This window comes from Perna viridis, chromosome 12 (genome assembly GCF_037379345.1).
Source record: "Perna viridis isolate PV_CMFRI_1.1 ecotype Kerala chromosome 12, ASM3737934v1, whole genome shotgun sequence".
In the NCBI taxonomy this organism is placed as follows: Eukaryota; Metazoa; Mollusca; class Bivalvia; order Mytilida; family Mytilidae; genus Perna; species Perna viridis.
The window spans coordinates 22,043,221-22,065,849 of NC_142456.1; the positions used below are offsets into that span (position 1 = coordinate 22,043,221).

Consider the following 22,629-nt stretch of genomic DNA (forward strand, 5'->3'; position numbering starts at 1 on the left):
TGATAACGTTCTTAATAAAAAAATAATCTTACCAGTTAAAATGTGTTTGGTGAGCAAAGATCAAGTCTAAAAGTTAAAATATAGTTTAAGATTTAAAATAAATAGATAGATCTATTAGAAAACCACGAAAATTGATTCCCACGAATAAACGTATAATCAAAATACACGATAAAAAGAACCACCTTTGAGTTTGTTCTCTAATATTTGTCGAAAAGCCTGATCGTGACTTTAACGCTGTGTCATCGGAGATGTAATGATATATGGGAAATGGTCCACCAAGCTACTGCGTACAGGTGATTTGGTAAAATGAAAAGGGTTTATTGTATCATGTGCATAATATGTATTATAATTGTCAGCTTTATCAAAACCCCAAAAAAGCCCCATGCAGGTCCGGGTGTTAAAAGGCGACTAAATAGTGCTCAGAACCCTAGGGCGCTTTGCCCAAAGAGCAACTGGGATGTGTGCACCAGGTGGTGGAATGGGGTACCCCTGGTGTGTTACATGCTGGGGTTGTCAGGCTATAATACGGAAAACCTGACCGCAAACCATAGTGGTGCACCGTGTTGGGAAAGATGCCACTTTCCTCGCACGTTAAAGAACCCTACTTTGGTATTATCCCGGAGTAGGAACCATAGGCTCCGCCACAGGAGGCTAAATTGCCCGACCCTACCCACCTCTGCCTATTTGCAGGGCAATCAAAATTTGTCGATCCCATTGTCCTTGTGTCCCATCCCTTTTTCATTTCATCATCATTTCATGTTCATTTCATCATCAATTTCATGTTCATTTTATCATTAATTTCATGTTCATCGTCTGAATATAGCTGAAATATAGCTGCTCGGACGTCAAACCCCAACAAACAAACAAACCAAAAAAAAATAAAAAAAATAAAAAAAAAATAAAAAAACTGTAAGAATTTCATATAGCGAAAAGAAATGTGACCATTTTCTTCAATCAATAAAAGACTAACTGGGATCGATTTTATATCATAGTGATCAGTGACTACCATGACAACAATTTATAACCGCATATCATTTCATGCTGAGATGCCAGAAAATATGTTTAAACTAGAATTATTCATGTATATGCATCAATTTTCTATTTTATTTACTAGGCGTTTGTTTGTTTAGCTTCATATCGATATTGCTTTTAGTAAAGAAGTCCTTGTGACTTTCATTTATAATTCAAAAGTTGGACTGTTAATATTAATAACAAATTATTGAAAAAGGATTGGCCAGGGATTTCAATACGTGGTTTCTGTCGCATGTTTAATTTTATAGTTTCCATTACAGTCAATAAATAGAAATAAGAAACTGAATATGATGGTAAAAGTGTTTAAATACATTTGTATCACTTAAGGAGGTGACCTAGAGTAAGGGACATAACTCTCGTAAATCATAAGAACGTTTGTATTCTGCATATTATATCAATCTCATGTAAGCATCAAAGTAAAAAGGATTGATTTCATTCTGTTTCAAAAAAAGGCTAGATAGACTTTGGTAAAATTGAATATGATACAAAGGTATTACTGATTTCACGAGTTATGTCCGTACCCTAGGTCTACCTCCTTAATTTGATATTTTATGAAATATAATCGATTTAAACCTAACCTAAAGTGCAAATGCTATTTCGAAAAAATTGTAAATGCTAAAAATATAAGCGATTTTCGTTTTCCGTAAAAGCAGATTTATATGCTAAAAGTTATTTTTATCCGCATTAAGTCAATAATAATACACGAAATGAAATACTCAAAAAATTGATTTCACTAAAAGTCGTAAGTCGAAAATTAGTCGTTAAGAATGATGTCATAAAAGGATATAAAAGTATTGTCACGTATTATCGTAAGAGAAAATTTACACTTTTTGTGAAACCGACAACACACTCTCGTATAAATATTTTATATAAATATCATTGCAGACCACCAAGTAATGTGACATTATTTTATAGAAAAGTTAAAAAAAAAACCTTTATCTTGGTAGAAAAGAAACTGAACCAGAAGTTTGAAATCGTGACGAGAAACAAGTAGACGAACGAAAGCATCGAACGGTAGGTCAAAAGCTCTAGGGCGTCCTGGCTTGATATAGCAGTTCATTTTGTTGGGCAAAATTAAAATCAAGCTGTAAGATAACATGAATAATTGATAAAGGTGTAGAATTTGAATTTGAACGTAACTCAAATGCTTGTTAGCTCATTTACAAAAAAAGGAAAAAAAAAGGACTTGTTATGCCTTTTCAATGAATTACTGAAATATAAATATTGTGACACATTTCCGGCATACTTCAATTCGTTCAATGTTTGTTATTACACATATCTGTCTCAAAAATGCTCCAGAAAAAGGGATTCAAGGCTATTTCTAATATATTTTATACCAGAAATTTACAACATTTCTTAACAAAAATGTAAAGGTACCCTTTGGATCAATCATTGAATGATAACACACTCTCCATGAAGGGATCATTTAAAGTATATATCTATGAAATATTCAAACATGTGATAAATAAAACTAAACAGTGGCAGGTTTTTTTTTGGAATGAAAACAAAAATCAGCACTCTTCAAAAGAATAGTCTACATTACCCAATAAATATATGCATATAAGATTAATGAAAGGTGATGAACAGGGTTAACCTTAACCATATATCTAAATAAATACATATATATATACATATATTCATGGTTCGTCTTTCACCATCTTAGATCTGAACTTTAAAAGAAGTTTACAATTGCAGTTTGCAATTATAACTAGACTGGATATGGTGAATATGTCAAAGGGACAATACACCACCATGATGAAAAAAATCAGCTTAAGGCCGCCAATGGGTCTTCAATGAATGACAGGAAACCCTCACACCAACGGGCAAGCTGCAGCCCACAAAACATTATACACCATTACAGCGAAATATATGCCCCTTATTTAATCCAGCAACGTAAAAAATGCATAGTTCTCCAAAGCATATTTTTATGTTCTATTTTGCTATTGGCGTCCTTATGTTTGGTTAGGATCCTTCCTTCCCATTAGTACCTTTTTATTATGTTTTTGTCATATATTGTTCTTGACATTAAGGCATTCATCATGTTTCTTCTGATAAATCATTAAACACTTTGAGATACAATTAGATTACTGAATGAACCTAAACAGCTTTCCCAACCTTCTTTTAGTAAATTGGATTATTTTGTTTGTACACCAAAACCTGGTGTCTATAACAGGCGCGGATACAAGGACTGGCGTCCCGGGCGTACGCCCCCCCCCTAAATCGGTAAAAAAAAATTTTTTACCACAATTTTCACCCCATAATATTTTTTGCCTTGCTTTGCACGGCATTTAATTTAATTTACGCCCCCTCCCTTAAACTCAAATCCTGGATCCGCCCCTGTATAATCCCTCCATGGACAGAACATACCTATTTACATTAAATAAAGAATTCAGATTTCTATTTAAGAACACTCTTTTAATTATTTTTAATAACGATCAGTCAAAATTGCAAGAAAATATTTTATTTGGTAAACAGATGCACCTACCTGGCATATAAAACACATGTGTATCTGAATGATACATATGATATATGTTAGAGTATTTATCAGTCCAGATTCCATTCTCCGTTTCAACAAAAAGAAAAAAGTAATTCGAAGCTTTACCCGCAAAATGTGTAAATATCTTCCACTGTATTTTAGATCCTTAGTTCAACTTGTGACCTAGAACACGTCAAATGTTATAGATGTTATGAAGGATAAATGCATACGCAGTTTCGTCAAGACCCTTCGATTCAAAATTAGAGTTTACAAATTTGGTATGGTCAAAGAGACGGACCATAATGTCATTACAACCCACGTGTTACAATCCCACACATCATTCCGTTTTCAAGGGTAACTGATATGTTTTGTACATTTTTGTATTGAATTTATGTAACATATCTATTAAATGGTCACACCCTTAAATTTTTTGACGTAAAAGATAATGTATTGTAATACTGGTAACATAAAGATAATAATGATTAAACACTTTAGTATGTAAATATATTTTTGATTAAATCCTTTAGTATGTAAATATATTTTTGATTAAATCCTTAGCATTAAGCAAATAGGGGTTAGTCTTTTAACACTAATTTTGCTTTAAAAAAAATAAAATTGAATGCTCTCATAGATTTGTTAAGATGTAGCACTAATATTTGTTTACAACAATGAGAGAACATTTATATCACACTTTCTGAAATGAAAATGGCAATAATAAATTATCAACAGATTAGATAAGAATTAATTCACATTGTACACTCCAAACCAACAGCGGGTTATAAAATTCATCTAAAGGAGAGGTTATCACACAAAATGAAAATGACTTTTCACTTGACTGACCTTGCGTTTTGTAAATATAGATGAAACAGAAAGTGGATGTACTTACCGAAAATACCTTTTAATATCCTATAAAACACCTGTTCTTCTACGGTAATAAATAATTATGAAAATAGTTTTAAGTATTAAGAGTTCTACGACAGCTGGTTATGAGGATGAACTTACCGTCTATTGTATAGACAATCCAATATTGGTTTTTACACTTCACAGTAATCAATATCTGTTATATTCATAGCTCGTTATTGTTGGTTCATATTTCTCCGATATCGAACATATTACTTTCATCATACATATATTGTTATTATATTAGAAATACGGTACAATATTAAGACATATGTATTATGGTTTCTCTATGATTTTGTCGTTTTATCTACTGATTGGACGGCAAGATATTTGCGATATTACATCACGTGACGATATGATAAATAAAATTTGCCGATGTTATTGGTTGTTGTGTAGTTGTGTATCATTTTCTACGAAACTTAATTGGTTGAAAGCGACGTTGTGACGTTTCTAACGATGTTCTCCCGTAATACCTGGTGAGGTCATAGACGGCCGGTTGCTAGAATTTCGCCATTGCAGACTCCCAATGTGGCAAAATTTTACAAAGGAATAAAAGAGAAAGGTTTCATAACTCGTTAAATTTGAAACTGCAAAATATCAAGTCGCGATACTTAATTTTAACATAATAACAGAGGCTCGTTTGTTGAGTTCATAGTTTGGTTATTAAGAATTTTTTTTTAGCAAAAACATCAATATTACACAAGCACAACTATTTCACGTGATCTCCACAGAGTTCACGTGAAACTTTGATGAATCGAACCCTCACATGAAAGTCATTTGAATTTCTCACGTTAAGTTTGTGTTGAGTGAATTGCAAGTGAAAATCTGATTAAAGTCACAGGAAGCTCGATTCACATGAATTTCACGTGAACAAATTTGCATGTGTGTTCGTGTAATTTAGCTTCAGTGGCTATGTAATTGATAGCATCAAGATTCCACTGAAGGCAGGTGTGTTTGAATTAAAATCTTTACTTAGACTCAGAACGTGCAAGGTTTAGCGCTGATGTTTAAATCTTAATTTTTGTTTCGTCTCACTTTGAATAATAAAACAAAACCATGTCAAATGGGAACATGCTTATTTTGTGTGACATATATTGAAATTCTAAAAAAATATATGGCACGAACAACCAATTTAGCAAGAAATCGTGCGCAATTTTCGATATAATTTCGTATTGAAATTTGAACTCTGATTGACCTACGAACATTTTTTTCATATGATCCCATAAAAACCTCTATTCCAGACACAGGCAGCCTTGAAATTTATGTAGTACTATTATTCATGTCACCATAATTGCTCTCCGTGTTAACCATCTGTTTCAGCCAAATGAACTATATTAGTTTTGTCAGCAAGTACACTATTGTTTACTTGCGATGACCAATGGTTGAAATTTAACATTGGGGAACCGACAAAAACAAATAGTGCGTTTTCTTTTCTATTAATTGTTTCATATTTACTTTAAAGTACACATGCATAATTCGTGAATATGCAATTTCAGCTGGCGTAAGTAATGTGTGAACGGTGGCAAAACATAAATTTCTGCGGGCCTCAAAATAAATGGTGGGCATAGCAATTTATCATTTGGCAAAAATCAATGCATAAATTATCATTTTAATATTTTTTTCTATTAAGTAAAAAGAGGTAATCACATGTATAAACATATTTTCAGTTCCCGTATGGTGCAAACAGCCTATCTAGCCTATTATATCTGATATAAAAAAAGTTTAAATGATATAGAATAGAGATGATACTTTTTTTAACAATATATATAATAATTTGATTTGATTTGTTATTTCTGTTCTGCCCAAGATAGCCTATTGCACATGTACCTTGGAACAGTAACGTCATTAAGTCTTTATTCCTATTTTATAAAATCGCATTACCTATCCGCCTTTGCATTTCTCATTTTGTAAGGTTTGTTTTAATGTTCGCGGTTAATGACGCGTATACTGCCCCAAAGTTGGTTATTTCGAATAACTTGGTCAAAATCTAAAACATTCCATAAAGGCAAAGGTGGGATAGGTAATGTGATTTAAAAAAAATACATATAGAGAATGTCTGTAGGAGAAATACACATTGGGAGATGTGCAATGAGTGATATTTTCGTGTGAACATTTTTTTCGGTCAAGAACCCTACAGTGATAAAGATCAGGTAGAAGAAACATTGAAAAAAACAACAAATAACAAAATATTGGCTATAGTTTTTCTTATGTTTTGTACAATGGAGGCAATAGGGGAACACAATTCTTAAATAATTTCATATTTTTTTTTAAATTTTGCTGATTTTGCTGATCATGGAGATGGTCAATAATGCACTGATTACACAGTTTTATGGTGCATTACTGAACACAAGAAATACTTAACCTTTTCAGTGCCACGCCATTGTCGCGTATTTTATCATTGCCAAGCTTTGTTTCTCAAAGTACATATGACATGCATGTATTGCCGTCAGTGACGTCGACAATTATTTCCCGTCTGCAAAGTTTAAGCAGTCGGGCGACTGTCTTCCTTTGACATATGCTAAACGTGTTGACTACAATTTTGGTGTAATTTTGTGTTTTTCTCTCTTGTTTTTTACTAGTAGTTTATAATGTTTTTTTATGAAAACATTGACCTACAAAAGACCCTAACTGAGCTTATCATAGTTCAAAAATGTTTTCCTGAATATAAAGAATGGTAGAAGTTTTCATCTTCTCATCTATTGGTTTGCTAACTCTATCGCCCTTTGGCTTTTGCTTCATTTTCTTAATAGTATTAGAGCTCTTCGTAAGAACATTGTTATTGGAAACTTAATAAGATTTTTTTGTGTATGGGACAACTATTGATATCCTATAGATAGTCTAATATGGTTTCTCAGTTTTCCTAATGACATTTCCGTTCAGCGTCCAACATTAAAATCTGCTTCTCCAAACAATTCCACAAATAATTGGATCATACTCTCTTAGGCGGTTTTAACTGCCAATGTACTCTATAGGTAAACACATTGAAAAAAGAATATCTAGTATATAAGTAATCGCGCTACTAACGAAATGTCAATACTAAAAGCAGATACATTGAACTATACTTAAAGGTAGCCAGATGGAAAAAAAGTATTTGTTCAAACAAAGGGAAATTCAGGATTTGTCAAAAAAAATAATAAAAAAAAAATAAAGAAAATAATAATGAAATAAAATAAAATAAAATAAAAATGATAGCAGACCAACATAAAAACATATTCTCAAACTACTAAAACGTACACAGGAGGGGATAAAGTATGATGCCCAATATTTGTGTCAATTTCCTGCTTCTTGGACCTCCCCTATAGCTACTTGTTGAATTTCATGCCGCTCAATAAAACATCGAAATAAGTAATTTTAGAAACAGACACTCCAGTCTGAAAACACAACCCTCAAACAAAGGGAAATCAATAGGACTATCAACAAGACTGCTAAATGAAGCCATACCGTATAGCGGGTTATTTTAGCGGATGTAGAATTTGGCGAGGTATACGAAAAAATGGCGTTTCTAACTTTGGCGGATGATAAGTATTGCACTAAGTACTTTGGCCTGGTATGAAATTTTTGGGGAATTTATTATAGCGTCTTATACAGTCCGGTATAACACGCTTCAATTAGCATTCTGCGAAAATAACACCCTTAACGGTGTGTCTCATACTGTTGATGCGGTTAGTACATGCCTAAATCTCGTTCCTCTGACATATTTGACCAAATTTAACTAGTGGTAGAAATTGCACATTTACATTTAGGAATAATATCGCATCATTCGTGGAATGAATCCGACAAGCGGTGCGCAGACCAAAAGCATCAACAAACAGACGGGCTAGACATATTACACTGCCGTTGGTTGATTTGCGTATGGGGGATGGAAAGACAAAAAAAAAGCTTTTATCACACACGCCACGCACACGGACAAAATGAACTTCTGAAACTGGCATTAATTATAAATACTTCAGTCTGAGAGTGATTATGTACGATTTAGAAGACAATCACCGTACAACATGAGTTAGAACATGCTCTATTAAGTAAAATGAATATTTTGCAAAGTTTAAATTGAATAAAGCTAATTTAATAAATGTGAATTGGACACTAGTTTTTTATTACCACCCAGAGTGAGTAAGAAAATCGTGTTTAAGATATATTTGTGTCAAAAAAAAAATTTATACCAATTTCAGACTATTATTTACAACATTCTCAGACATTGGGACGTTGTTAAATCTCCAAGAAACATTCAAAACACCACATACTGGACATTGATAACGTACAGCTAGCTTTAAGTTTATAATATACGCTCTCTTATAATCAGCTAACACAACGACGTTTTATCAAAGTTGACTTTTAATCATTTCGTCTACATTATTGTACGGTAAGATAAATCGATTAGTAATCGTAATTACATTTGCAAACCTAAATGTCCCACATTGGAAGTTCAAACGGTCTAATGAATAAGATTGACTTGTATGGTAATCAGATGAAATAACATGTCGTTTTCCATATTTTCCGATGGATCTGTCTAATGATACCAGATAAAGACGTCGCAAGTCAAAAAGTCGAATTAGTATATTGGCAAAACTATGAATATCGTTATAAGATATCATATTTTATAGTGGTGCTAGTTTAGTTTCGTATTTCCGGGGATAATTCAGACGAAAATTTGAACCCCCCCCCCAAAAAAAAAAATTGATTTGTTAATGTTAATATATTATTATTATTATAGTATCTTAATTATACCGGATAAAAACATTGTATTTAATTCATTTATCATAGAAAGGTTTTGTTAATATGATAAGGTTTATTCTATTACGAATAAAGCGATTTAATCAAAGTTACAGCGAAAGTTTTGTTTTGACGCTCTTTCGTGTCATTTCCGGATTTGACTGTATTTGTACTTTTTACCTGGTCACTTTGAAAAGCGCCATAATTTAAGACTTGAAAAATGCACCGTGCACAACCTACTGCATTACATATGGCACTAAGATATGAAACGTGGAAAAAGGAACCGGAGACTTCTGCTATTTCAGCCCCTAAACCTAAGAGAGAGATATTGTTTAAAGGAGAAATAGAGGAGGTTTATCGTTTAACTTTTGAGCTGTATTGAATTACTCAACAAAATATATTAGATACTTAAATATAAAGAAAAATAATAAGATATAAAAGTTTGTAATTGCTTTTTGTGTTTGATGGTATCAATTAATTTTTTTTCTGCTGTTTATTTTCACAAAAATCTGCCTTTCGTCTATACAAGAAACAATAATGATAAGAATAATTAGCGCCGGTTTATTTGCGCGGTATTTTCGTTCTTCCACAATTAGCAACATATTTATTTTTCTCGAAAAAACTATTTTCACCTGTCCTACCATACCCAGTGGGTTCTGTATAGCGTGTATTTTTTTTGCGGGTGCTTTATTTTAACAGTTTGTTTTAACACACCAAACAATAGCACAGAACACAAAGTTTCGTATACCATTTTCCTCAAAATTGCGAAATTGTACACATGCGCCAAAATAACTGGTCATGCGGTATTATTAGAAAACAATGGGTTGCTAATATAAGACGATGTTTTGTACATATTTAACTAAATTAAGGTGAATTGTGAATTCTTATATCGGCAAAAACGATTTGCAGAATTAAATCAATCTCATCCTCAGACCTTTAACCTATTTTCAATTTATTTACTTCATATAACTTCACTAGCTTATAGGCGCTGCTGAATAGGATGTGAAACGAAAGGATTGAGCACTACACATTAAAAATCCATAAAGTTTTTTTTTAGAACTCCAACTTATAATTTTTTCCATTTAGAAAAAAAGTCTACAAATGCCATCAAGTAATGAAAAGAAAACGTACCCAATAGAATAATCCCCTACCCCAAAGACCCATTACATATTTCGTATCAAATATGTATATTATCAAATTAAATTTAATATTTTTTTAGTTTTTTAACTTATAAATTATTAATTTCGATTAAATATTTCAACAAATACTAAATATCAATTTTCACCATGCTTTTCAAAAGCCTACCCCAATACACTATACCCATAACCCATTCCCATTCCCAAAAAATTGAAAGTTTTCCCCATACAAGTACTGTGTATATATATATTTAACTCGTCCCCGGAAAAAGTTCTGCACATTCAAAAAATCTAGAAGTTATTCGGCTCCGGTGATTTTTATCTTTTTATTCACCCTACCCAGATAATTATCTTTATATGAGTTATGTACAACCTACAACCGAGAATTGGATAGGTAAACGATTGTCCATTAAAAAATCATTCAGCGTACCAGATGTAGAAACTACAAATAATTCATATATTTTTTTTCTTTGTATTTGAATTGCATATTTTCATTTTTAAAAAAATTTCACTTTCAATTCATTTCCCATTTCCATTTCTGCGGGTCTGTCTTCCGGTTTTACTGAACGTCTATCGTTAGTTTCGCATGCGATGCTCGGTATGAATATTCACAAAACCTCTTATTACAACTTAATCAATAAAATGTTTAACTGAAACCTTTTTGAAAGAGGAACCAAGGAAAAACAGACATACACAACAAGGAACATAAAGTAAAAAAAATCATACATACAAAGTAACAAAAGCAAATGAGCAACTTTAGCTCCACTAAAAACTGGGAGCATGGACCAGGTGCACTGGTAGGGTAAGTGTTCTCTGCTTTTCTAGAAACACCCATTGAGTTGCTCATAAAAAGTCAAGCCCGTGGTAGACGAAAGATGAAAATTAATAAAAGGATTAACATTCAAATATTCACATTGTTAAATGGATAGATAATATAATACAACTATACAAGGCGAAGAAATTTGTTATTATTTTAAACAATTTACTTTATTGCAATGTAACCATTTCAAAAATTATATACTGTGCAAGTACTTTTTTTCGTAGATACCAATTTTCGTGGTTTAGGGGAAATGGATTTGATGGATTTGACAACTCTGTCATACAAACGAATGAAATATTTTCTTTTCGTTGGGAGCCAAATTTCGTGGTTTACAAAACCCACGGAATACACGAAAATTGGTACCCCACGAATAGTAATACTTTCACAGTATTTCTTTTCTAATTTTGGAAATTATATTTAATGCTAGGATTACATATGAAAATAGAATTAGACAAATAAATCTGGAGGCGTCAATATCGTGTATATTACTCCCATATACGATGGCAACACCATGTATAAGGCAAAGATGGAGCAATGTGTATTGTATCATTCAGTGAAATATCAAATTGATTTCACTCATTTAAATGCCAAATCGTTTCTTCCTCGGAAATATCGTAAAAGAATATCATCTATATTATAAAATATTTTTTATAATTGAGAATACTTATTTGACAGCCTGTGCATTTTATAATTGCATTCAAAATAAAAGTGACACATTTCGCAAAATCATGATATGCTACATATCTTATATTTGATAAACCAAAGTCAAATACATAAAAATACTCACCCTTATACTTAGTATTTCCAATTACTGATTTAGTTATAGTACAATGTAATTCAATATTCCATAATCTGTATAAATCTTTTCTTTTAACAAAGTAATGTTTTTACTACTATAATAGCACACATTGATTACAAAACCTCGCTTTGTACCATGTAATGTTATAACCCTCTGTTCTTATAAAGCTTCACTTGTCTGTAACTGTTTCCAGAGCCTACAAAATTCAATAAAGACTTGCTTCCTCAGGGAATAATAGCAAATTACGATACATTACTACAGCTTTCTTGATTTACAATGATGGTGGTTTTTGATTCGTTTCCTTTAAATGTTACTAGGCTTCTTGGTCTGTAAATATTTTCAATCTATACATTTCATTTGCATGTCTATATCATGAGTTTCATTACATATACGTCTGTAACTGACAGTTCCTTGAAAAAATTAACAGGTAACAGATCACCGGTAACATAAAAAATCTAAACCATATCATTTTAAGATCATGAAGTTAAGTTGTAAGAACGAAAATGCATTCCAACTGAACAATTCCATTGTAAAGTCGAGTAAAGAAAATTGTCAAAGAGAACATTAAAAACGTTTTATCAAAACAACGCAATACCCTTTATCATTAAATATATTTATTTACTCACCTTTATAGAAGTAAATGTCAAGTCGTAATGTAAATGTTAACATCTCATTTTAACTGTTTATCACACTGGTTTACCAGCATGAATATCCTACATATAATTTACTTTATAACGGTTACAAAAGTGAATGAAAAACAAATACTGAAATGTGATGGCAACAACTGCACGAAAATGGCGCAAGCAAAAACATCATATGCAGTATATCAACATTCAAATAATATGAACTACTATGTTCTTAGACTTTGCCTATGAGGAAGAGTAATCAAGGAAACCAAGGTTATAGCGGTAATCAAAAGAATGTAATCCAGGGACAAAGACCAGACATGGAAAACAGACATACACAACAAAAACATAAAGTAACTAAAATTATACATACAAAGTAACAAATGTAAATGAGCAACTCGGACTCCACTAAAAACTGGGAGCATAGACCAGGTGCACCGGTAGGGTAAGCGTCCTCGGCTTTTCTAGAAACAACGCGGTGTGTACGTACTCAAGTAATATTTAACTTTGTTGATTATGCAGCGCTAGAAGTTTAGATTGTTGTTTTTTCTCTTCCAAAGGGAATATGTGAAACTCTCGGTAGTACACACTGTGCCTTTATATCAATTCCGAAATAAGTCACATCCGACGGAACAATTTGAATCCATTCATGTTTCAGAGCATCTACTTATACAGAAAGTCGCTGAAATTTTGTCTCATTGAATTCGCCATAATACCCACTATGTTTTGGAAGTTTTTGCCTAATACATTTTTTTGGTTCTTATCATTCTTTCAAGTGTTAAAAATTTGAACAATGGTCTACCTGTTGTTTTTTTCTGTCACTTTCAAAGAGCGTCAGGTTTTTGTTCCTTCACGAAGTAGTAAATGCTAACCTAATGCAGTTTTTATTCCAATTTACAGTGTAAATATCTGTGTACACGTTTATAGCACATTATTGGGGAATATGTAAATTTTTTATCGTTGGAAGTCTTTTGTTATTTGCGGAAGCGGTAAAATTGTTTACGGAATCTTCCTCGTTTAAGACTTCCGTCGACTGAAATTTCTTCATCACTATCGTTTTGAGTAGATAGAGATGGGTTTACTTGTCTTGTAAATGATGGTATAGACATGTATCATTATCAATCACGTCGGGTTAAATAAGAAGCCATCCACTTGGCAGCAAAGATTTGTCCGGCTATTGTCATAAACAAGACATAAGTGATCCATCAATGTTTGTTTCACTTTATAGGATTACAAGAATTTAGAGGGTTTTACACAAACTTTCTTGGTTTTGCTTTTGATTTTACGAGTATATATCCTTTTGTTCTTTTTTTTCTGAGCGGGCTCAAACTGTACTTCCTTCAGATATATGCATTACTTTCCCGTAAATTGATTAACAGCTTTAACCCAAATGTGTATAGGAAATTTTACATTGTGGAAGTACCTACTAAGCTGTTCAGAAAAAATACAAAAAAAAACAACAAAACCATTCTAACGTAGATCTACATATTCTAAATAATCAGAAATTGTAAGTTGTTTAACACAGGGATGCCCCATTGTATGTGAAATAGATCGCATACATAATTAAATTACGGTATGATGTAAAAAGAGAAGGAAAAACATCAGTTACACATACAAAAAATAACAAGATACAATGACAAACACACATGGCGGATGTACCTAGGCATCAAACACAATCATAGATTTGAGAACATATTTTATAAAATTATATTCACAATAAATATGAGTAAAATTGTTCAGAAAACGAGGCTTTCCTCTTTATTTTTAGTAACACCTATTACCCTTACAGAGGTCCATCCGCCATTTTTAGAAATTCGGTTGGTGTTTCTAAAAAAGCAGTGGACTCTTCCTCTACCGGTGCGCCTGGTCAATGCTCCCAGTTTTTAGTGGAGTCCGAGTTGCCCATTTGCTTTTGTTTCTTTGTATGTGTTTTGTTTTGTTACTTTTTGTTCTTTTGTTGTTTTTGTCTGTTTTCCGTGTCTAATCTTTGTCCCTGGGTTGCGTTCTTTTGATTCCTGCTGAGATTTTGGTTACCTTTTTTGTTCTTTCAAAGCCTTTTCATCTGTTCAATACTAAGTACTAAATCCAACCTATTTATCTGAGTTTATCCCATCTATTTATGTAAATTTGTTCATTACAGTAGAAACACATTGGCAAAAATCGAATTAAAAGAACTTATTATTCATGACATTTTACACCAATAGCATAGTTTAATTCATAAACAGGTCAAATGGTTCTTCGGTAAATAGGTTAGGGTAAATTTGCAACACCAATACACAAGAAAAATGCAACTCATGCTTGAAAACAAATGGGTACATATGTTTAGGACCGATTCTTAAGTATTAGGTTTTGTAACTATAAAATCATTTAGAAGCAATTTTTTTCCAAAATTATATGACCACCAAACATTAAATCCCATGAATGGCAACAAATAGTTTAGTGGCACGATACGAAGTATACAGAGTTAAAATATCGGCAGTTTTGTTCTTTTAATCATTATTAATGACTCGGAAAAGTCATAAAGCTACATAAACAAGTTTAAAATGAATATCCTTCAAGCTTCCACTGAATTGGATTGTCATTAGTTGATAGATCTTACTATTGAATCAGTGAATCAGTTCAATATTCAATTATGAGTTTCCACCGAAGATAATTGATTACTGCGAAAAGTGATAAATATCATCGATAATCAAATTGGTTTAACAAATTAGTAAACTTGTAACAATGCCTTAGGTTACTTGTTACAAACACTTAGCTTTGCTGTTGTAACAACACCTTAGGTTACTTGTTAGAAACACTTAGCTTGACTATGGTGTCAAGTAAGCTGACTTGGTTGTTATAACAAGTAAAAATGAAACTACCGATGGTTCTTGTGGGCATCAATTAACAAGAGTTGAACAGATAAATAGTTTCCTGGCGATGACAAATTGAATATAACATTTGCATCATATTTTATTGTTAGCGGCGAAATCACCGTTAATTCGTCAGTTGGTTTATTTTGTGTGTCTACGATACATCTTTGTTTTTGTTACTTTGTATGAATGATTTTAGTTACTCCATGTTCTTTGTTGTGTATGTCTGTTTTCCATGTCTGGTCTTTGTCCCTGGATTACATTCTTTTGATTACCGCTATAACATTGGTTACTCTATCGTACTATTGTATAAATTCAATAAAATCAATTAAAAAACACCTATACATAAAACAAAACCTACCACAAGACAAATCATACTAAACGCCAACAACATAGTAATATTCAAATATAAAGAAAAATACGTTTAAGTATTTTTCAAGTTATTTATATTATCCTTCGATATGTATGCACAACTATAAAGTTAATTTAGATAATCTCATCTTTGATTTTATTTAATTAAATAAGTAGCAATTTACTCATATATTGTGCATGTCCGTCGCTGGTGACCTGAGTCTATATTTTAGCGATCCTAGGGTCGCTTATGATATTGACCAGATAAGATTGCAACCCAGACATTACGTATACTATCAAATACAACAACCCCATGATGACTGAACACTTTTGCTGTTGAGTTAAAAAAAAGGAATTGCTGTGAAAAACAAAATGTAATAGCCTAGTTTAGATCGTAAGACGTGACCAACATTTTGTGCAACACATGAGCTGCGTCTATTAAAAAATATGAAGAAACTGGTCATATTAGAATCGAAATAAATCACGGAAATTCCATGTTACGGGCTACCCACTAATGTTGTAATTTGATGCGACATAAAATAGAGTTTAAGTGTTGTTTTTTTTCTGAAATCGTCTTTGTCGGTTTCAGTCAAAAAGATGAACATATAAACTCTCTCCATAGTGGTATTATTAAACTGATTACAAGAAAGCTGACAAGTCTAGTGTTCCAGAACATGTTTATCTAAGTGGTGAGCCTTATTTAGCTGAAAGCTTTTATTTCTTTATACAGCCATTCTCTGACAGGGTTAAAACCTATAGAGAACTAAGTGGTATTAGACTTTTACAGGGGAATAATTAATCAACAACCGACACTTATTGAAAATTTTGCAATTGCATCAAATGATAAGTTATCTTACTAAATGTTCAATAAACCAAGTAGTTCGTTAACGACTTCATACAATTGGCTTTGGCCAATCGAAAGAAAAATCATAAATGTAAATATTTGAATTTCTGTACTTTGCAGATACCTATTCAATGTATTTTCTTTGATGTGTTAATGATGATGAAAACTACAAAGGTTAAAGGTATTATTAATGAAGTTTTAGGTCATGACCTCTTTAGGGATTTTACATATTCAGTCTTTCTTTTTCTTTTATCAAAACTTTGACTTACGTTTAAACGAGGCATAATAATAGTATTTTCCTTGTCGAGTAAGCAAGAAATGGCCATTGCGTAAAAATCTTTTTCGATTTTAAGTGCCCCAAAAAGTTTGATGCACACTTAATTGTCAATGTATTAATGTGCTTCATAATATAATATGCTTCATAATATAATATGTTTTAACAAAATACGAAGAAAAAGTGGTTTAATTAATTCTTACATGTCCAGAGACTCAATCTCGAAAGACTTTCAAATTAAATAAGTACACTCTATCAAACTGGGTTATATAGTAAACATGGCAACTATATATTATAACTGACCAGTTTATGAACATAAAGTCGCATCAGTTGTCAAGAAGTAGCGTGCTCGCCTAGAGAGCTGCATGTCCTAGGTTCGATCCCGAGTCGAGTCACACTCAAGACTTTAAAATCGATAGTCACTATATCTCCGTCAAGCATGTAGTATTTAGAGTATCGCATGCCAACTATTTGGCCCGGTGTCGTCAGAATATGTCCAAATAGGGTTGCACGCCTACCTGCAGGCTGTTCTCTCTGTGAGTCAGCACTGTTAAATTCTGATATAGTGTCGAACTAGCTATATAAAGTACAAATCTGGGTCTGTTTGAATGAGGAACCGATCTCGTTCTGAAACGCCTAATTGACTGCAAAGTGACATCTAACTATAATCGATTAATCAATAATGGCTAACATATAATGATTGCAAAGATTTTTTCACGAAAGAAAGGTGCGAAGAAGTATGGATAGCTTCAATATTCCCGTAAACGAAAAAAAATCAGTAAAAGTTACTGTATTTCATTTTTACCACTTATATTTCAATATATCTATACTCTTGGAAACTAAATACGTTTCATTCATTCATTCTCTGTAAACATGACAATCCTAATTCGCGGGGATAATGAGGTCACATATGCACGCGTGTTCTTAACGGATACATTGACGACTGGTTAGCTCGTTGCAGAATACCTACCTATAAGTTGTTGCTTCTGTCAGTTATCGGAATAAAGATCCGGCTCAGAGTGTCGGTCTAGTTAAAAATGTTCAATCGTTCTCGTCCACGTATCACATGAAATGTTTGTCACAGAAGTTAAAGCATAATAAATCAATCTATCAAAATACATCAAAATCTTTATCACGGTGTAATTAATTTAACTACTGTTTGATAAGAAGCGGCTGATTGTGATATAAAATCGTTTTGGAAACTTTATCGCTCTAGGCAGTCGAGAAGCCTTCAATTGTGCAACAGTCTCTTAGTCAACGAAATTAAAATCCGAACCCCACAAGGTATTGCAAATGCTTTCATGAACTTCTTTAGTGCAATAACAGATTCAAATGACGAATTCAGTACAACTGAGTACAGCTTCCCGGATACCGCAAATCAGGATCATATTTTGAATAAGGAGTTCTCAACAAGTGAAATAGATATGGCGATTCGATCATTAAAGCTGAGAAAGGCATCGGATGTTAACAATATACATTCCGAAAATATTCGTTATGGTGGTAAAGCCTTGATTGATGTATTAACTAATCTATTTAATAAAAAAAAGAGCCGCATACATTCCCACTCAATGGAAAACTGGTATTGTAATCCCTGTGTACCAACAGTGTTATATGGCTGTGAAACATGGACTAACTTACGTGAAATTGATATCACAAAAGTCAACCGTTTTCAGCATTATGCAGTCAAAATTATACAAAATTTTCGTAGACTTACCCGCTCGGATATGTGTGAAAGTTTACTAGGTATACATAAACTGGTAACTGAAATCGACAGGAGGAAACTCTCTTTTTTCAAAAACTTACAAACTTACCATATTCGTCAACTATTAAGACAATCTTTTTAAAGAGTAATCAAGAGACCCAAGGTTATAGCGGTAATCAAAAGAATGTAATCCAGGGACAAAGACCAGACATGGAAAACAGACATACACAACAAAGAACATAAAGTGACTAAAATCATACATACAAAGTAACAAAAGTAAATGAGCAACTCGGACTACACTAAAAAATGGGAGCTTGGACCAGATGCACCGGTAGGATAAGCGTCCTCTGCTTTTCTAAAAACACCCGCCTAGTTGCTCATAAAACGACTCTACTCATTTGTGTATAAGCCTGACAGTCAAATTGGTTTCTAACCGGATGTATTCGAACTGTTTGTCAAGTACAACCTAACATATGCCTTTAACGACTATGTTTCCAAGTATACATTCCCGAGTAAAACCGTATGGAAGAACATTCTCAGCCATGCAATACATACCTTTGAAACTAGCGAATTGCCATCCCGAATGAACAAGGATAACGAGTTTATAAATTCAAAGAAATCCAAAACAAATATGTCCCTGGATCTGTTTGGACTATTCCAAAGACGGCTTCTGAACTACGAGATTCATTCTACGTGTCAAAAATGATTACGTGTCCACCTCAACAGCAACTTTGTGCGAAATGTGACAATTGGTTCCATGACACAATATATCACAGTGTTATTGAATGTTCGTGCACTGAACCATTACGGAATGCGTTCTGGAACAAAGTAATTGATAATGCTGTTAATCTGTTTGTTTATCTGGACAAACTTGAAAGTGAAATACTACTTCAAACAATGATGGGTAAAGTTCTCCCTGATGACAAATTTAGTGACTCAACAAAAGAGGAATTTTTTAGAATGTCATTTCATTTTCTAAGACTCATGAACATTTCATATCTTTCTGAGTGAATAATTTTAAAATGTCAGTTAGAATAAATTTATATTAAACTGTGCTGTATTGTACATACATTTTGTGATTATAATGTATTTTTGTCTTTTTCTCAATCTTTAAACTTATTAATTCATTAAATAATTCATTCAACTAGTCCTTATAAACTTTCAAGTCTTAAATTTTCAAAACTTTTGTTTCCATAACGAATATTGGTCTTTACAGAGAGTATTCATATCTTATTATAAATGACTTGAAGTCTTCATCGGCATTCATGGAATCCTTAAAGGTCTTCATGAACAGTATTTTCCCATGAGCATTACATATATACTATCACGGCTAATCCCTTCATAACCTTACAGTCGTCATGGACATTTGCATGAATGGTACATGTACATAAATATTTATGTTAGTTTAAACTTGTCACTGACTCATCTTTTCAAAATGAATCTCTGTGTGTGTGTGTGTGATCATAATGTTTTGAATATATATTTGTTGTATACTTATACCATGTTTATTGAATGTAAATCTCTGTACAGAGGAAATAAAGATTATGATGATGATGATGATGATGGTATGTATTTATAACTGAACCTCGTAAATCCATAATATGCTCAAACAAAACAAATCGATAACTTGTCTGAAATGATTTGCGTCTTGTGATTTACATTTAAAATATTTTGTTATTGTAACATATATTGAATAAATTATGAAATATTTCCATATTACATTCAAAAACTATCACTGAATGAATACAAACCCTCGAGCAAACTCTCGGGTTAATTTTTGTTTTAAATTGATAAATCACATATTACTGTTGATGATACTTTACTGCTGAAAATTATATATTTATTAGAGTATTGAAATAGGAGCAACTGCTTTTAGTTTTGAAACCCTCTTGCATACGACTTATTTCTTGTATCTCTGTCTATATACATATCTATGCATTTGATTCTAATTCTGTTGGTGAGAGGTTACTTATGTTAGTGACGTGCACATCATGCCGAAATAACTATATACGATTTGTATTTATGATTTTCAAGTAATTGCAATTCTAACTGAAATAAGGACAGTCAATTTTTTTTTCTATGTTAAGTACTTTTCTGTCTAAGATTCAGGCAAAACGTGTGTAAAGTATGGCACATGAAGAAACAAATTAAATAGAGGATTTTTTTTTGCATTATCATAGTATTCAAACCTCATGACTTCCAGAAATAACCATCAAAGTGTTTGTAAAGTTTGCCTTTTTAAAGATTTTGAGAGGTCAAATTTAGTTGATTTGCACTATGGAAAAATGGTGGGCAAATTTTCCCGTACTTTTCCCATATTCAATTAAACAAACAATATCTACGTCAGAAATGCTTCAGGATAATTTTTTTTATAGTTTATCGTTTTTTTTCTAAATCAATTGAAAATATTTCAAGCAAAAACGACCAAATTGAGAAAGATGTTGTGCCATTCATTGCCTGATTCTTACACAGAACGGTACTTAAATGAAATCCACTCCTCCAAAAATTAATCAAGCAAAAGGTTTGTCCAATTATACAAATAACATAAAGTTCGATATGATTCGCAAATAAAAATGGAAAATTACAAAACAGAACTTTTAAAGAATTCAAATTTATGTTTAATATTTCAACTGTGTAAGTGACTTTAAATGAACATACTGATGGGACAATTAAAAGCGGTCACTATTTTTTAATTGCGTCATTTGTTGAATGACACTAACGAAGAGACGCACACACACACACACACACACACACACACACACACACACACACACACACACACACACACACACACACACACACACACACACACACACATCAGTAGCATTGACATGAAACGGTAAAGGTTTCCTCAGTAGAAGGCAATACTCACGATTTGATTAAATCCAATTGATAGATCATAAACAACACTATGCTTTTAAGATCCTTGTAAGCCCTTCCAAACCAAAAGTCAATAAAGTATTATCCTCAAATATTAAGGAATTCTAGTGAAACGAGATGTCCCTTTATCATCTGTTAAACACAAAGTTATTTATTGGATAAGAACGTTTTCTACTTGTAAATACTTCCAGCCGGTACAAAATTCAATAAAGAGTTTTTACTCAGGAGAATAGACAACAAATCAAAAACAGACAACGAATTTCCCGGTGATGCCTTGTCTAATATATAATTGAAGTCATCTAGAAGATTTCCCTTTGGAAGAAAAGAATTTCATTTAATTAATCACTTGCGGACGCTTAGTATGTATAAAAGCGGAAATAGGTTAATAATATCGAACTATCTTTATATCCGGAAAATAAAGATTAGATTTAACAAACGACTACTGAACGTAAAATGGGACATTGTAAAACAAGTTTATAAAAAAACGGATGTCAAATTTGATTTTGATCCAATTACTCGAGGATCGTTACGGTGTATCGATACAGGGGCTCCAGGATCGTTATGGTGTATCGATACAGGGGCTCCAGGATTTTATGGTGTATCGATACGGGGGCTCCAGGATTGTATGGTGTACCGATACAGGGGCTCCAGGATCGTTATGGTGTATCGATACAGGGGCTCCAGGATCGTTATGGTGTATCGATACGGGGGTTCCAGGATTGTATGGTGTATCGATACAGGGGCTCCAGGATCGTTATGGTGTATCGATACAGGGGCTCCAGGATTGTATGGTGTATCGATACACGGGCTCCAGGATCGTTATGGTGTATCGATACAGGGGATCCAGGATTTTATGGTGTATCGATACGGGGGCTCCTGTATTGTATGGTGTATCGATACAGGGGCTCCAGGATCGTTATAGTGTATCGATACAGGGGCTCCAGGATCGTTATAGTGTATCGACACAGGGGCTCCAGGATTTTATGGTGTATCGATAGAAGAGCTCCAGGATCGTTATGGTGTATCGATACAGGGGCTCCAGGATCGTTATGGTGTATCGATACAGGGGCTCCAGGATTTTATGGTGTATCGATACGGGGGCTCCAGGATTGTATTGTGTATCGATACAGGGGCTCCAGGATTTTATGGTGTATCGATACAGGGCTCCAGGATTTTATGGTGTATCGATACGGGGGCTCCAGGATCGTTGTGGTGTATCGATACAGG

At 32.9% G+C, this 22,629-nt stretch overlaps 1 protein-coding gene across 8 annotated transcripts in view; it reads right to left on the reverse strand.

Annotated features, from left to right (window-relative positions):
- LOC148601692 (uncharacterized) overlaps positions 1-21,757 on the reverse strand; it is a 52,652-nt gene extending 30,895 nt beyond the window's left edge. Inside the window, exons 1-3 of one of the 8 annotated variants that reach the window (XM_088555390.1) lie at positions 21,395-21,757; positions 19,078-19,340; positions 11,862-12,069 (exon numbers count right to left, since the gene is read on the reverse strand). Coding sequence is in view for 1 of the 8 variants with exons in the window: in XM_088555389.1 (XP_088411515.1) it covers positions 3,518-3,592 (75 nt within the window). In the remaining 7 variants the exon portion in view is untranslated. Of the gene's footprint in view, positions 1-3,517; positions 3,877-4,394; positions 4,690-11,861; positions 12,905-19,077; positions 19,341-21,394 lie in introns of those variants that run through there. The other 7 variants (XM_088555394.1, XM_088555396.1, XM_088555393.1 and 4 more) reach the window with 7 other exon arrangements.
- Positions 21,758-22,629: the final 872 nt, after the last annotated feature.